Source organism: Lepidochelys kempii, chromosome 3, assembly GCF_965140265.1.
Source record: "Lepidochelys kempii isolate rLepKem1 chromosome 3, rLepKem1.hap2, whole genome shotgun sequence".
Lineage (NCBI taxonomy): Eukaryota > Metazoa > Chordata > Testudines > Cheloniidae > Lepidochelys > Lepidochelys kempii.
In genome coordinates this window covers 109,581,632-109,597,860 of record NC_133258.1, presented here as the reverse complement: position 1 = coordinate 109,597,860, position 16,229 = coordinate 109,581,632, and the positions used below count along the sequence as shown (strand labels likewise).

General features: G+C 39.0%; 1 protein-coding gene across 9 annotated transcripts in view; it reads right to left on the bottom strand.

Moving 5' to 3' along the window:
* The window catches only part of UTRN (utrophin), a 587,482-nt gene that overhangs the window by 295,547 nt on the left and 275,706 nt on the right, over nt 1-16,229 (bottom strand). For all 9 annotated transcript variants that reach the window (XM_073337527.1, XM_073337525.1, XM_073337526.1 and 6 more), the window contains one exon: nt 12,911-13,100. In XM_073337527.1, the coding sequence (XP_073193628.1) occupies nt 12,911-13,100 (190 nt within the window). The remainder of the gene's footprint in view (nt 1-12,910; nt 13,101-16,229) is intronic.

Here is a 16,229-nt window from a genome sequence, read left to right as displayed (position 1 = left end):
ATCTTGACAAACTGGAGAAATGGTCTGAATTAAATAAGATGAAATTCAATAAGGACAAATGCGAACTACTACAATTAGGAAGGATCAATCAGCTACACAAATACAAAATGGGAAATTATTGCCCGGGAAGGAGTACTGCAGAAAAAAGATCTGGGGTTTACAGTAGATCACAAACTAAATGTAACACTGTCACAAAAAAAGTGATCATCATTCTAGGATGTATTAGCAGGAATATTGTAAGCAAAACACAAGTAGTAATTCTTCCACTCTACTCAACACTGATAAGGTTTCAACTGGAGTACTGTATCTAGTTTTGGGGACCACACTTCAGAAAAGATGTGGACAAATTGGAGAAAGTCTAGAGGAGAGAAACAACACTGATTAGAGGTCTAGAATATATGACCAAAGGAGGAAAGATTGAAATAAGTCGGTTTGTTTAGTCTGGAGAAGAAAACTGAGGGGTGACATGATAACACTCTTCAAGTATGTAAAAGGCTATTATAAAGAGAAGGGTGACAAAGCGTCCTCTTTAACCACTGAGGATAGGACAAGTAATAATGGGCTTATATTGCAGTAAGGGAGGTTTAGGTTAGACATTAGGGAAAAACTTCCTAACTATTAGGGTAGTTAAGCAAGGGAGTTTGTGGAATCGCCATTGTTGGAAGTTTTCAAGAACAGGTTAGAGAAACACCTGTCAGGGACTTAGTCCTGCCTCAGTGCAGGGGACTGGACTAGATGAACTATCAAGGTACTTTCAGTCCTACATTTCCATGATTCAAAACTTTTAACATCACTATGTCTTAATATATTCACTAACAGTAGTGAAAATAAATAGCAGAAAAGGAGGAACATTTTTAAAATATGAATTTATACATATTTTATGTTTTAATTTTTTTGATGAGCACATTTTTTCAGAAGAATATTCTCTCATATACCAGCTCTTTCCAATTCTCTTTCAAACGGTCTGCATACATGCTAATAGTGTGTAGTAATTCTCCAACAACATAATACATATTTCAAAATGTTCACTACATTTACCTGACTGAGCTATAAAACATTTTATCATTTTTGTTACAAGCATTCATAAAAGCTTTTTAATTTCATATAGTGTTTTCATAAGTAATGTTGCAGTTTTAGCTTTAGGGGAAAGATCACATGTTTTATACCTTCTCATGAAGCAATTTTTCTAGTCTTCAGTGATAACCTCATCCACTCCCAAAATATCTGAAACCAGTTTGGACGTAACAGTAGAAAATGTGCTATTTGAATAATCTTGCATTGGATAATTGGTCTTTTAGGTTATTCCATCTCTTACTTCTGAATTCTATGACGCAATAAACTATTTAAAAAAAAGATTTCTGACAAATAAGGCAAAGTTAACCATTGAATGATGACATTCTAGTATGCTCTGGTACAACGTAACTGTTGTCCTGCTACACATACTAGTTATGTCCTCAAGTGATTTCAATGTACAAAAATAGTTATGTAGCAAGTTCAGTGGAGGAGGATCATCAGAAAAAGAGTTAAGCATTCTTCATTGTCTTCGTGTCTTCCGATCATCTTCCAACATTCTAAATGTAGTTCAAGGAAGGGCTGAGTTTTGTTTCTGCTTTTAACAAATTTACAGCCTGAAGACTCTGAGTTTTAAGTTATTACTTTACCATGCTGCTAAATTAGAAGAAAAGCCATTCTGATTACAATTTGAGGATAATGCCTGTTTTTGTTTATGATGCTCTAATTAAATAAGCACCCTGTTTGTCTGAGCATTCATATTGCTGATGCTAATTTCTTTGCCATGGCTGACTTTCTCACTAACTTCAGAAGGGGCTTCTTTTACATGGAAAGTAATTAGTATTTGCTAGGTTATGCAATAAGAAAAAAAAAACAGTGAGGCACCAATCTGTTCATTCAATAAAGCATTCAGAACCCTAATAATGATTATGTAACTTCTCCTGCAGAATTTAACTGTTAACTCTATATTTCCACAAATATACAAGAGACGTATATACTGCATTTTTTCCAAAGGTTTGAGGAGGTGGAGATGACCACTTGAGTGTAAATAATGATTTCCTTAAAAGCTATTTTCAATTTGTAATTTAATTCTCAGAAGCAAAAATGGTTCCATCATCAGTCTCAGATATCACTGCCTTACACTGACACCTGCTGGAAGTGGCTGGGTTTGTAAATATTTCCTTTTCTATCAGTAGCTGATTTAGCAGGGCAGGACAATTCAAACTCCAGTTTAAATCACCAGGCTATCTATAAGAAAAACATACAATATATAATCACAAATTTCCCAGAGCCTACCATTCAGTCAGAAAATGTTTTAAGTAACAGCTTCTTTAAGATTTTTAGAATCCCTTAGGTAGATTTAAACTCAGAAAACTATATACGTGGTTAGTTTCTAGACTTCCACTTAGGAGGTATTGTTTCATATTCTCTGTGTATATATAAAGTCTGCTGCAGTTTCCACGGTATGCATCCGATGAAGTGAGCTGTAGCTCACGAAAGCTCATGCTCAAATAAATTGGTTAGTCTCTAAGGTGCCACAAGTACTCCTTTTCTTTTTACTTAGTAGACAATTACTGCTGCTATTACCTCCCATCTATAGTATTCATTGATTACTAGCAAGTTGACAAACATTCTGTTACAAGGTAGTTTATCTACAAACATAAAAATGACTAAAAAGATGCTTTTATGTATTCATATTTACTAGTAATTTTTCAAAAGAGAGAATGAATGTTTTCTTCTCCATTCATAAAAAATTGCTTTATTTGCATTACAAATGTTCTTTACCAAAGCAAAGTATTCATTGTTAAAATGACAAACAAAAAGTACTGAAGCAGATATGCTTAAATAACTTGTATTTACACAACAAACTAGCTATTCTCAATTGTTCATTTCTGTGAACTGAAACACCACTTAGCTACATTATGTAAATAGGGGACAATTTCAAATGTATATACAAAGGGAGTACGATCATCCCAAAAAGTCAAAACTCTATCCATGCAAACTTACATTCTATTCAACTGGTCAAGTTTGGAAGTAATGAAAGAATATAAAGCATTTGGGCAATGCCTTTGTAGCTTATTTCACCTCCAAATTTCCCTCAACAGAAACTCTCTCACACTGATGCAAAACTTCATGATTAGCTAGCAGCATGCCATTTTCCAATCCAACAAAAAATGAACACTGAGAACTTTTCAGTTTACCTTCAGACATACATTGGTTTACACACCTCATATGTAATTTGTGTGCATTTTCAATATGAAACAAAAAGGTTTAAAAACATCATAAGCACCAATTAACCAACAAATGGATTTCATGGTAATATCAAAATACCCTGTTTTTCTCATGGGCATGCACCTCTCCCAATATCTGTACTGTCAAAACTCATGAAAGAGAGAATTCACCTGTTAGGCTCCAATAACCCATGATAGCATCAGGCTATGTTAACTGCCTAAGAAATGGCTTCCAAAATACAGCACAAACTTGCATTCAAAAGTCTCACATCCATGAAGTGACAATCCTTTTTAAAAAAAGCTGACTTCAAGTGGGCTGCTTAGGATATTTCCACAGCAACAAAGTTGTCCAGCTGTACCTGTGCAAGTTATGGAACAATACTACAGTCCTGCTGGAATCTGAACCTTCGGTCTCAAGGAATGAGATAATAGTTCTATTCAAACAAAAAGTTGTCAAATCTGTCAACATGATTTTCATCTAACTTTTTTTTTTAATTTTGTAGAACACTAAAAAAATTAGAATCAGAAAATAGAAGTGCTAACACTGTTTACTAACCTGCTGAAATCATATGCTTGTTTAAAGTTTGTTTCAACTCAAAACCAAACAAAAAATAGGAATTTAAGAAAGCTGAAGTATCCTGGATAATGACTAAATAGGAGTTGAAAAACTATAACATTTGCCAGAACATAACCATCATCCCTAAATAAATAAATAGACTTTTAGGGAAGGTAATTGAATATTAAGAGTTCCTTCACAGAAATCCTTAAATGTTATCCAAAAACATTTTATCAAAAAAAAAAAAAAACACTTCAGCAAATGCATTTAAAACATATTTCACATTCTTGAATAACTCACATATATGTATGTACAACAGAATATAACAGGCTTTCAAAATTTACTTTCTAGGGTAGGATGCCTTCTATAGGATGCCCATCTTATTTGTTGGCTTTTTGAGATAAAAATAAGGTCTACAGACTCTCAAAGGTCTGTTTTTTCCCATTTTTTACTCACCTTACAAAGCTTTTGGTAACGTGGAGAAGAAACTGCCATCCTCTGCAAGCAATGCAACAAGACCACAACTTTCTGCAGAGATGTTCTCACCACAGCCATCATTTTAAGTTTGCCACACTTCTGAAGACACCTCAGAATTTGCATTATAAATGAAGAGCAACTATGATTTCCTCCTGGTCACTGGACAATGATTTGCCAGCTCTCTGAGCATGCTCGCTTCCAGGATTGCTTTTGACAGCTACAAAGCTTTAAATGTCTCAAAGGCAAAGGAGGTTCATACAGCATAAGTTTCTCTCAATTGAAAACAAAAACCAAGAAAATAAAACCCTTTACAGATCCTCCTAGCTAGTATATGCTCAGCTCAGCATGCACAGAGAAAGAACGAAGTTGTTGAGCAGCCGAATGTCTGCTACCATACTGGAATGCACTAAACAGCAGAGAAGATTGTTAACTGAAACATTAAAGCTGCAGAAACAAAACAGAATTCCCTTAAGAAGACAGCTCCAACATATCCCAATAGTTCTTCCCTTATAGCTGTTTTATAGTGAGAGAGAGAGAGAAAGAGAGAACACGAACATGGCATTCACTCCCTCACTCGGGAGAACTGTGTTCTCGCTCTCAGACTAAATGCAGCTCTGGCAGAGCTGTGGAGTGAGTGAATAACAGACCATGTTATCAATCTTGAGAGAAGAGCAGAGGGACACCTGCCCTAATTATATCAGCCATATGTTAAGGGCTAATAAATCATATACAGGCACATCTCAAAGCTAGATTATTAATAAAAAAGGAAAGACTGCTGGGGACAAATCTCTTTCCTGTGAAAACTCTCCTAAAGCTAATTCATCCAAAGGGCTCCCAAACGAATAATTTCCACGCCAGTAAGCATGAATATTTTTAAGATGCCATTTCCAATTAGAACCTTTTCCTGAATGACTCATTAAGAAACGGAAAGAACAAGAGTGAGAATATGATTTTGGCAAACTGAACATTTCAAGTCACGATCACGATCCCTAGACAGGGTCTCCACTGCCTTGAATCCTCAGAGGCAACACTTTGATGTATATTCACCGTAAAGCAATATTATTTAAGCAAGCTATCTAACAGCAGAAATAAGACACAACAATGTGGGAATTTTTTTTATACCTATAACATACTCCAGGTGTAATCCAACCAACATACGTAGCCATATTACAGCACCACCACATCCAGCCGCGTCTTACTGCTTAGAGGGGTGAGTCAACCAAGACATTTTCTTTTCTATTAGAGGTGCTGCCAGAACAAACATCCAAAAACATCAACACAGCAGGAAGCAAAACAGCCAGAGTTTTAGATACACTGGACAACGTCACTGCCTCAAAACAGAGACAGATACAACTTTGATTATAGCAGGTATGGCAGTCAATGCAAACTGGTAAAAAAAAAATTAGTGTTCTAGAAACCCATCAAAAAACAGTGCACAGTGAAGAAAGAACACCCAGTGAGCAAAGCCTTTTTGAATTATTTTTACATTCATGTGCATGGCTTCCACTATCATGGCATCCTAAAAATTCTCCAAATTAAGGGAGGGAAAAAAACACATTGCTGATGGTAACCACATTGCTGAAAGAACAGGAAAATGCACTTATACATATACACTTACACTTATACAACTACAATACATACCAAAACAGAACAGAAAAAAATATTAAATTAACATATTAATTAGAATGTTGGGTCTCAACCTGGGGTGTCAACCCCCCAAGGAGAGATACCAACAGGTCCAGGGGCTCTCGACCGCCTTTTCTTTCTTTATGGATAGATAGGAGAGCAGAGGAATGTCCAGAAACTATGGGAATTAAGAAAATAAGAGCTTCCATACTGGATCAGACTACAGTCCACCTTGCCCACTGTCCTGACTCCTGCAGTGACCCATGACAGAGATTCAGGGGAGTATAAAGAACAGGACAACTATGGAGTGACCCAGCACTGTCTTTTACTCCCAGTTTATGGCAGTCAGAAGTTTAGGTTTTATCTGAGCAGGGGGTTGCATCCCTGCCGAGCCTGGCTAATAGCCATTGATGGACCTATTTCTCTATGAACCTACCTAGTTCTTTTTTTAACCCAGTTATGCTTTTCGCCATCTCAACATCCCCTAGCAATGAGTTCCACAGGTTAGTTTTGCATTACGTGAGGAAGTACTTCCTCTTGTTTGTACTCCACTTGCTGACTTAACATAGGGTGACCCCTGGTTCTTGTACTGTGTGAAAGGGTAATACTTCTCTATTCATTTTTTCACACCATTCATGATTTTACAGACCTCTTTCATATCCCTCATTAGTTGACTCTTTTCTAAGATGAACAGTCCTAATCTTTTTACTCTCTCCTTGTATGAAAGATGTTCCATAACCTCGATTATATTTGTTGCCCTTCTCTGAATCTTTACAAGTTCCACCATAACTTTTTTGAGATGGGGCAATCAGAACTGCACACAACATTCAAGTGTGGGTGTTCTATAGTCTGATATAGGGACATTATGGTATTTTCTATCCCTTTCCTAATAGTTCCTAACATAGTTAGCCTTTTTGACGGCTGCTGTTCATTGAGTGGATGTTTTCAGAGAACTATTCATGGTGATTCCAAGATCTCTTTCTTGGATGGTAACAGATAATTTAGAACCCATCACTGTATAATCATAATTGGGATTATTTTTTCCAATGTGCATTACTTTGCACTTAATGTTGAATTTCATATGCCATTCTGTCAAGTATCAAGGGATAGCCGTGTTAGTCTGTATCCACAAAAACAACAAGGAGTCCGGTGGCACGTTAAAGACTAACAGATATATTTGGGCATTAGCTTTCATGAGTAAAGCTTCTTCTTCAGATGCATGAAGAAGTGTTTTTTTACCCATGAAAGCTTATGCCCAAATAAATCTGTTAATTTATTAAATAAATAAATTAAATAAATAAATCTTTAATGTCATTCTGTTACTCAGTCACCCAGTTTTGTGAGATCCCTCTAACTCCTCACAGTCTGCTTTGGACTTAACTATCTTGAACAATTTTATATCATCTGCAAACTTCTCCACTTCAGCTTTCACCTATTTTTCCAGATTATAAATGAATATATGTTGAACAGCACTGATCTCAGTACAGATCCATAGGGGACCCCGCAGTTCACTTCTCTCCATTGTGAAAATGACCATTTGTTCCAATCCTTTGTTTCCCATCTTTCAACCAGTTACTGAACCATGGGAGGACCCTCCCTCTTCATCCCATGGCCACTTAGTTTCCTTAATAGCCTTTGATGATGAGAGAGCAAGTCAAAGGCTTTCTGAAAATCCAAGTACAACTATATTGACTGGATCACCCTTAGTCTTGCTGATTCCCTCAAAGAATTCTAATAGATTAGTGAGGCATGACTTCCCTTTATAAAAGCAGTGTTGACCTTCCCCCCCACCAATCATGTTTATCTGCTAGGTGTCTGATAATTCTGTTCTTGATTACAGTTTCTACCAATTTGTCACCCAGTGCTGAAGTTAGGCTCACTGGACAGTGATTTACAGGATCTCCTCTGAGGCCCTTTATAAAAATCAGAATTACGTTATGTACCCTCCAGTTATCTGGTACAGAGGCTGATTTCATTGTTAAATTGCAGAACTACTAACTATGGTATGTAACCTGAGTTCCTTCAGAACTCTGGGGGTGAATACCATCCATTCATGGGGACTTATTAGTGTTGAGTTTGTCAATTTGTCCTAAAACCTCTTCTACTGACACATCAATTTGGGACACTACTTCAGATTGGTTGCCCAAAGATAATCTCTCTGATGTAGGAATCTGCTCTGCAGTGAAGACCAAAGTATTAATTTAGCATTCCTGCAAGTACTCCTTTGTCATCTATTGGCCTCACTGTAGGGCAAGTTTTGTGCTTCTGATATACTTAAATCATTTTTTACTGTTAGTTTTTGCATCGTTAGCAAGTTGCTTCTCAAATTCCTTCTTGGCCTGCCTCATTATATTTTTATATTTTACTTGCCAGAGTTTCTGCTCCTTCCTATTTCCTGCATTAGGATTTGTCTTTCAAATTTTTAATATGCGCCTTTTTGGCTCTAATGGCATCCATTAATCTGCTGTTTAGCTATGGTGGCATTCTTTTGGACCTTTTACCATCTTTTTTGATATGGGGTATACGTTTATATCCCAAATTAAAGGATTAAAACTTTTCTTTGTAACGTGGGGTGATAGCATACAAGAGATTTGAGCCACTGAATTAGGATATGAGATCTGGCACAGGATGAAGATGAGAATGGAGACTGCAACCAGTACTACATGCTCATTTTTAGACTGCAGCATTAGATATATTCTACAGAGCTAGAATACAATTTACCTGTTCACCTAGAAGATGCACACTTTTTTTCCCAATGTCTAGCCTGACTGGATAGCCAATGTCTAATTTCAGGTTTAGTTTGAAAATCTGAAAAAATTAATACAATTATGTATCTATTATTAATCTGCATATTATCCATGTGAAAGTCTCCATATATCTTTCTAGTGCATCAGTCAGCATGGTATGGAGGCACCAATTAAAATTAATATTAAGGCTCTGATGAATTCACAGAACCTCAGGTATTGCATAGCTTTGAAGTGACCACGTTATACATTGCTCAGTTTTAAATGTTTCAAGTGCTGGCGTACTCCCTTTCAGACAGAGCGATAAGCTTGAAGAAGATTCTACGTCCTTGCCTTGGTTCCCTGCGAAGCAATCGGTTCTCCCCCCTTCTGTATACTCCCTTTTCTGAGAAATAGACAGCATGTAGGAATATGAGAAAATTAAACACTTCCTGTCTTAACTTGCTTTTGTGTTTTTCCATTTCTTTATTCTCTGCTCGCACTCTCTCCCGATTTTATTCTTTTATCTCCACATTAAATATTATACATTTCTCTATCTTTGTAATTATTTTCTTTCCTCTTCCTGTTTGCTCTTCATTTTCCCATTACCAGGCTCTATCCCTAGCTCACTTCCCCTCTTCCAGGTCTCCTATGCATACATCCCCCTGCTTATACCTGTGCTAATGCTGGCTTGTTCTGCTGCACCCTGTGTTCGTGATGGGATAATCCCTTCTGCATGGAGTCTGTCTAGAGCCAGCCTTCTTCATTTAAGCAGATTCTTCTGCCCTACACCAGCCTCCTCTACCACAGCCTATGCATTGGATTGGATGGTCCCCCAACCATAAGTTCTTCCTCCTTGAACAATTTTAAAATAGATTTCCCAGCTGGCCTTTTGGCTTCCCACCTCATTCTCACCTCCTCATTTGACCGTCACTAATGAATCAACTATTCTACTCACCAAAATGGCCGCTCCTCAAACTCATCTTCACTAAACACTGACATGGCAAATATCATATGAGAGCAATTTCCCCTTCTCACCTATCACCACCTCACTTCCAGGGCATAGCCCACCTACAATTCCATCCAGTCTTTTTGTAATCTCACAGCCATCAGTACCCTTGATTTCCACACCATTCTCCATCCCCTTCTCTCTCTTCTCTCAGCTCCTCTGCCTCCATTCAGTCCTTCCCCCAAAGCAGAATTATAGCAACACATTCTACTCACTCCATTTTGACTCTTTTTCCCCTCTTATCCACCACAAAGTCTGTTCCTTCAACCCCCTACCCTGACTTACACTCAATATCTGATGCTGCCACTTCCCTTCCCATGCCACTGAACACTTCTGGACTTCCCATGGCAAAATAGATTTCTTCCACTGCAAATCTGCCCTCTCCTCTTTCAACTGTACCATTTTCTTTGTCACCCATTTCATCCAACACACGCAAGGAATTAGACCACCAATAATAACAAGGTTGATGACTAGTTAAGTTCATTTTATCTATTTTAAAAAACAAAAAAAACTTACAAATGATTTGGAACCATCAAATTATGCAACAGCTAACCTGTCGGAATCTAGTCATGTTACTCTAGTCCTCTCTTCTGTTATTTGTTAAAACCTCACTTGTGTCTTGTTTCAAATTAGATGTGTCACAATCTGAACACCTTGTAAAGTGCTATTCAATCAGTGTATAGTTCTCCTAAAGAATCTCCCCTTAAAGCAAGGACAGTATGAGCACAGCACATGTTTTGTAACCAATTTGATTTAGGAAATACAATGCCTTGTACATTTAAACACATGAAATTGTGAGATAGACAGAGTTTCATGTTAATGTATATACCACAGCACCAGGGTTAAAAATAAAATATTTTGAATGTGAACAGATTGTGGGTCTGAGTCTGGAGTAATTTTATTTCTCTTTCCTGTAGGTATAACAAGAAAGACTAACTGTACAGTGCTGAAAGAAACATAAGATAAAAAACAAAATGTCTGAAAACACAAGAATACACTTGGAATTATTACATCAATACAATAATATGAAAATCTATACTTTTAGAAGACTAATAATCATCAGAAAGTGAAAGTGACCTTGGAAGTTGGGGGGAGGGAATTTATTTCAAAGTCACTGAGTAATGAAAGCCTTTGATATGTACTATAGTTAAACCTTTCATATTTGAAAGGGAATTTAAAATTATGTGTTGACTCATGGGTAGGTTAGGAGACTATGCTCCCTCTGCTGTGCAGTGCAGAACAGAGCACAGCCATGGTAAAGATAGAAAACAACAGTAAAGGGTGTTGAACTAAGGGAGGTGGACAAGTGGCTGCGCTTTAACTTTCTTAGCCCCAAACAGTCACCTCTAGCTTCTCTGTGGCCACAGAACAAGAACTCTGCTCCTTGTGGATGAGAAGGAAGATCTCTGTTATTTTAAAAATGGAAACTTTGTACAACTACAGAGAGCTGATCACACCTCGTGACACAGAGACCAAAATAAGGCCTCTTCTCCACTGTCTTACCCCTTGTGTACTCATTTTCACCTGTGCAGAGGGGGTGTAAAACACTAACATTCTGATTTAGCCTTTGAACAGGTGTAAATGACTACAAGGCAATGTAGAATCAAGCCCTCCACACACCACACTATCTCAGATCATTAACTCTCTGTTGTCCCATTTCAGATCCCTTACATCTCCTATTTGTATACAAAGTATTATTACAGTATTTCCCATCTGTGGTGGATTTACCTCCTGCTTTTGTGATTATTAACCATGGAAGGCTTTTTTTTCCTTTTTAAAGGAGAAAATGCTAATTCATGGAAGATAATTACAGACTACTATACCACCATGATACAATAGTTACATGAACATATCTAGAGAGAAATATTCTGATTGGCCACATTAAAGCATTGGCCATACTATGTCTGCTATACAATAAACTACTCTTTCCCTAAACTTTTGTTATCACAGATTTTAGATTAGTTAGTTTCATTTAAATTATATAGATATGCTTAGATCAATTGCACAACGGATTCTAACAAGCTCTTGCTCATTAAAAACTACTCGAGCACCATCAATTTAGACCATGAAAAGATATTACTCCAAACTTGGGGCTGGACTGTGTGGCTGACCTATCTATTGTGCTTTCTTTCCCCACAGAAAGAAAATACATTACATTAGATGATAAAGTAAACTAACTGAAGGAGAAACAACATATTAAAAAAATTAGGAAGAAAGGGGGATAGCTGTGAAGGAAATTCACAGGATGTCAACAGGGCAACCAAAGAATCCATATTATTTCAGAAATCATTTTAACCATTTATGTCCTAGCACAAATGCAAAACATGGAAAATTATTTTAATCTAGTGGAATCCAACCTTTTCAGCCTGAGGTCCAAACATAGCATTACAAAGAGGTCAAGTGTCTCCAATCAACCCTTTGGTACATATTTTCTGCCCTGCTCTCTTCCAGTTGTGCCCCTAAGGCAGAGCCTGTGTCGCCCTCCCCACATATTCCAGTAAAGAGGCATGTTGGGTATGGAGAAGGGAAGTAGCTGGAGTGTGCTGACCCTAGGGGGAGTCTCCTGTCTTCCCCTCCCCCCGCCATCCTCCTTTTGGCCTTTCCTGAATGGCTGTGTGAGGGAGGAGGAGCCATTCTTTGCTAGGTATTCCCCAGGCCCAGGGAGGAATACCTAGCTTTCCCAGTCTGGCAAGGAAGTAGGCAATGGATCAAGCAGAGCCACTTTCTCTTCTCACTCCCATGTAATGCAGCTGGTTACCAGCAGGGGAACTGCTGAGCAACAGTGAAGGGATAGCAACAACTCAAAGCACTCCCGGCTAACAACAGCTCTGCTGCTGGGGCTGCAAGGAAAGTGCCTAGGAGGAGGGGGGAGTGAGGGAGGCATCTGAGAAGACATACCTGTGCTGCCTAGTGGCAGGGCAGAGTCAAGCACTTAAGTTAAACAATTGGGTGTAGCTAAGGGGGCACATTTTCAATTCATAATATACATTTTCTTCTTAACACAGCTACCCACCAGGGTCACAATTTAGAACCTGAGGGATGCAGACTGCCCAAGACAAAGGCTGGACACCCTTGCTTTAATCCCTAGTAAGGATTCTTATATTTCATTAAATCAATAACTTCCTCCATACCCACTGCCATTTTGAAATACTGTTTTCATGAATAAGATGCAGGATTTCCAGTTTATTAGGCGCCTTTTCCCTGTCAGATTCACAATAATAAATGTGTAAATAGTAAATGTAAAAACACACACACAAACACACTCTCGTGCTCTTACCTGCATCTGTTTTTTCAGTTCCCCAATACAGGCACTGTCCTCCAGAGCAGTCTCCCGCTGGGATGCATCTGCAAGGACATTAACTGTAGTTTCTGCCTCTTGCATCCACTTGAGAAAGCCCTCTAGATCCTTGACTAAGGCTTGCACTATCTTCAGTTCAACCTCCAAGGCATTCTGCCTATCACCAGCTCTGAAAGCACAAATAAGACAGGCATCTCAATTTTTTTTCCATCAAGACATACCATATCATGTGAATCATAAATGCAGATACTATAAGATGATCTCAAGATTCATTAAGATAAAACACTAAGAAAACTGTGCAGACTGTTCCCACTTGTTTTCTTGTATGTTAGGTCATTGGTTCCTGGAATGTTGCATCTGTATCTATCATTCTGTACTGGATATATGTAGTACACCCCAAACCCCTGGATTTGTGTGAGGAAGATACAAATTATTCAATAAAACCTAACATTTCCATCTATGTGTTATCATAATGGCTGTGTGACACTGCAAGTGTGAGAAGCTGTTATTGCCACATTTTGAATGTTTTTCTCACTGCTGTTAGCAGTAGCCCGTTGCTGTGAATGGAAACCATTTCCCTAAAATTGAATATATTTTACACATTACAGCATTGTGGAATATTGAATAGGTGTACTTCATTTGCATTTGTTTAGGAGAGCCAAATGACTTCCATACCCTAAAAATACAGGGCTTCCACAAACATAAATGGTATTTGCCTTTATGTGACAGTGTGGACTTAACACTAGCTGACAACAGCCCCCATTAGGGTGGAAACATCTAACTGTATTGACACCTCTTGCCTTTGATAATTTTCTTGGTGAAAATCATTGAAATGTTGCAAAACCAGTTACCTCGAATGACCTTAATTTCTCCAAATTGGTGGCCTTATGCCCAGCATGACCGCCTCACACTGGAAGCTAAAATAATGTTTGCAATTCTCTATACCGATAGCCTTTTGGTACCCTAGGAAAGAAGTGTCATATTTAACATCTGTGGGTTTTCTTTTCTCCCTGTGGTCAGGAGTATATACCTAAAGAATGTGCCATATTTCAAAACTATAAGCCCAAAAAGATACTGGTTACAACATCCCTCGGCCCACACCACTTCCCTCATTGGTCTGGAACAATGAACCGCGGCCAGTGGGAGCTGCAGTCGGCCGAACCTGCGGATGCTGCAGGTAAACAAACCAGCCCAGCCCATCAGCGGATTTCCCTGATGGGCCGCGTGCCAAAGATTGCCAATCCCTGTTCTAGCTCAAAAGGCCATGTGAACAGTAAATCAACTGATAACCTTTTGGTAATATTTGACAGAAAGGTCAATGGTCAAATCTGAGATTTTTCCATACATAGCAGCTCATAAGTAATAAGCCAAATTTAAATATTATGGATTCAAAAAGACACTTAAATGACTGAAATTGCATTAAACAGACTTGAAGTATTGCTAACATTCAGTGGACAGATCAAAAAGTCAAATTTGGGGGAACCGGCTCAGGCCCATATCTAATAAAGAGCAAGATTTTGCCAGCCTCACTCATGCTGAATAGAAGCTTTGTACCAAAGAGTAAACTCAACTACTAGGATACCTGAATATCTGGCAGAATCTAGTCCAAAAGAGACATACAGAAAGGAGAATTCCAGTGTGTGGTTTCCAATTGTATAACCACACACACTTGTGAGCTTATAGTGATTTCATCATAATAAATCACAAGGGATAGTGTCAAAAGGCTGCAGAGCAAAGCCTCTCAAACTGTGGTCTGCGGAACACTGAGCTCCATTCAGGTGGTCCGCAGATACTTCCCTCTAAGGTGTGCACCTGGATGGCCAGACATGAGTGAATAAAGGGCCACCCACTTGCAGGCATGGCTCCAGTAATTAGGTGCCTAGACCCTGGAGCAGACACACATGTAAGGTGAGGTGGTGGCCTTGTGGGGGGATAGGTGGGAGGTGGCAGGGGGCAGTGCGGTAAGAAGAGGGGGTGGGGGAAATTTGGGATGTGCAGGGCTGCGGAGGCCAGAGAAAGAAGAGACTTTCCCCAGCTCCAGGGCTGTGGCTACCAAGGAGAGACGGCCCTCCTTCCCAGCCTCAGCTCTGTGGCTGCCATGGTGGGGGAGACAGGGAGAGATCCCCATCCTTCCCAGCACCAACTTCGGGGCTGCTGTGGCAGGGGAGAGATAGAACAACTTTATTACAGAAATGTAACAATTCAAAATTGTTAGTTAACATTTTTTAAAAAAAGAAAAGGAGTACCTGTGGCACCTTAGAGACTAACCAATTTACTTGAGCATAAGCTTTCGTGAGCTACAGCTCACTTCATCGGATGCATTCAGTAGAAAATACAGTGAGGAGATTTATATATACACAGAACATGAAAAAATGGGTGTTTATCATGCACACTGTAAGGAGAGTGATCACTTAGGATGAGCTATTACCAGCAGGAGAGGGGGTGGAGGGAGGGGGAGAAACACTCACCAGCAACCACACATCACACAACAGAACCACTAACCCAGGAACCTATCGTTGTAACAAAGCCCGTTGCCAACTGTGTCCACATATCTATTCAGGGGACACCATCATAGGGCCTAATCACATCAGCCACACTATCAGAGGCTCGTTCACCTGCACATCTACCAATGTGATATATGCCATCATGTGCCAGCAGTGCCCCTCTGCCATATACATTGGTCAAACTGGACAGTCTCCACATAAAAGAATAAATGGACACAAATCAGATGTCAAGAATTATAACTTTCATAAACCAGTCGGAGAACACTTCAATCTCTCTGGTCACTCGATTTCTGACCTAAAAGTGGCTGTTCTTCAACAAAAAGACTTCAGAAACAGACTCCAACGAGAGACTGCTGAATTGGAATTAATTTGCAAATTGGATACAATTAACTTAGGCTTGAATAGAGACTGGGAGTGGTTGAGTCGTTACACAAAGTAAAACTATTTCCCCCCCACCACCACCCGCCACCCCCAACTGTTCCTCAGATGTTCTTGTTAACTGCTGGAAATGGCCCACCTTGATTATCACTACAAAAGGCCTCCCCCGCACTCTCCTGCTGGTAACAGCTCATCTTAAGTGATCAGCCTCCTTACAGTGTGCATGATAAACACCCATTTTTTCCATGTTCTGTGTGTATATAAATCTCCTCACTGTATTTTCCACTGAATGCATCCGATGAAGTGAGCTGTAGCTCACGAAAGCTTATGCTCAAATAAATTGGTTAGTCTCTAAGGTGCCACAAGTCCTCCTTTTCTTTTTGCGAATACAGACTAACAACGGCTGCTACTCTGAA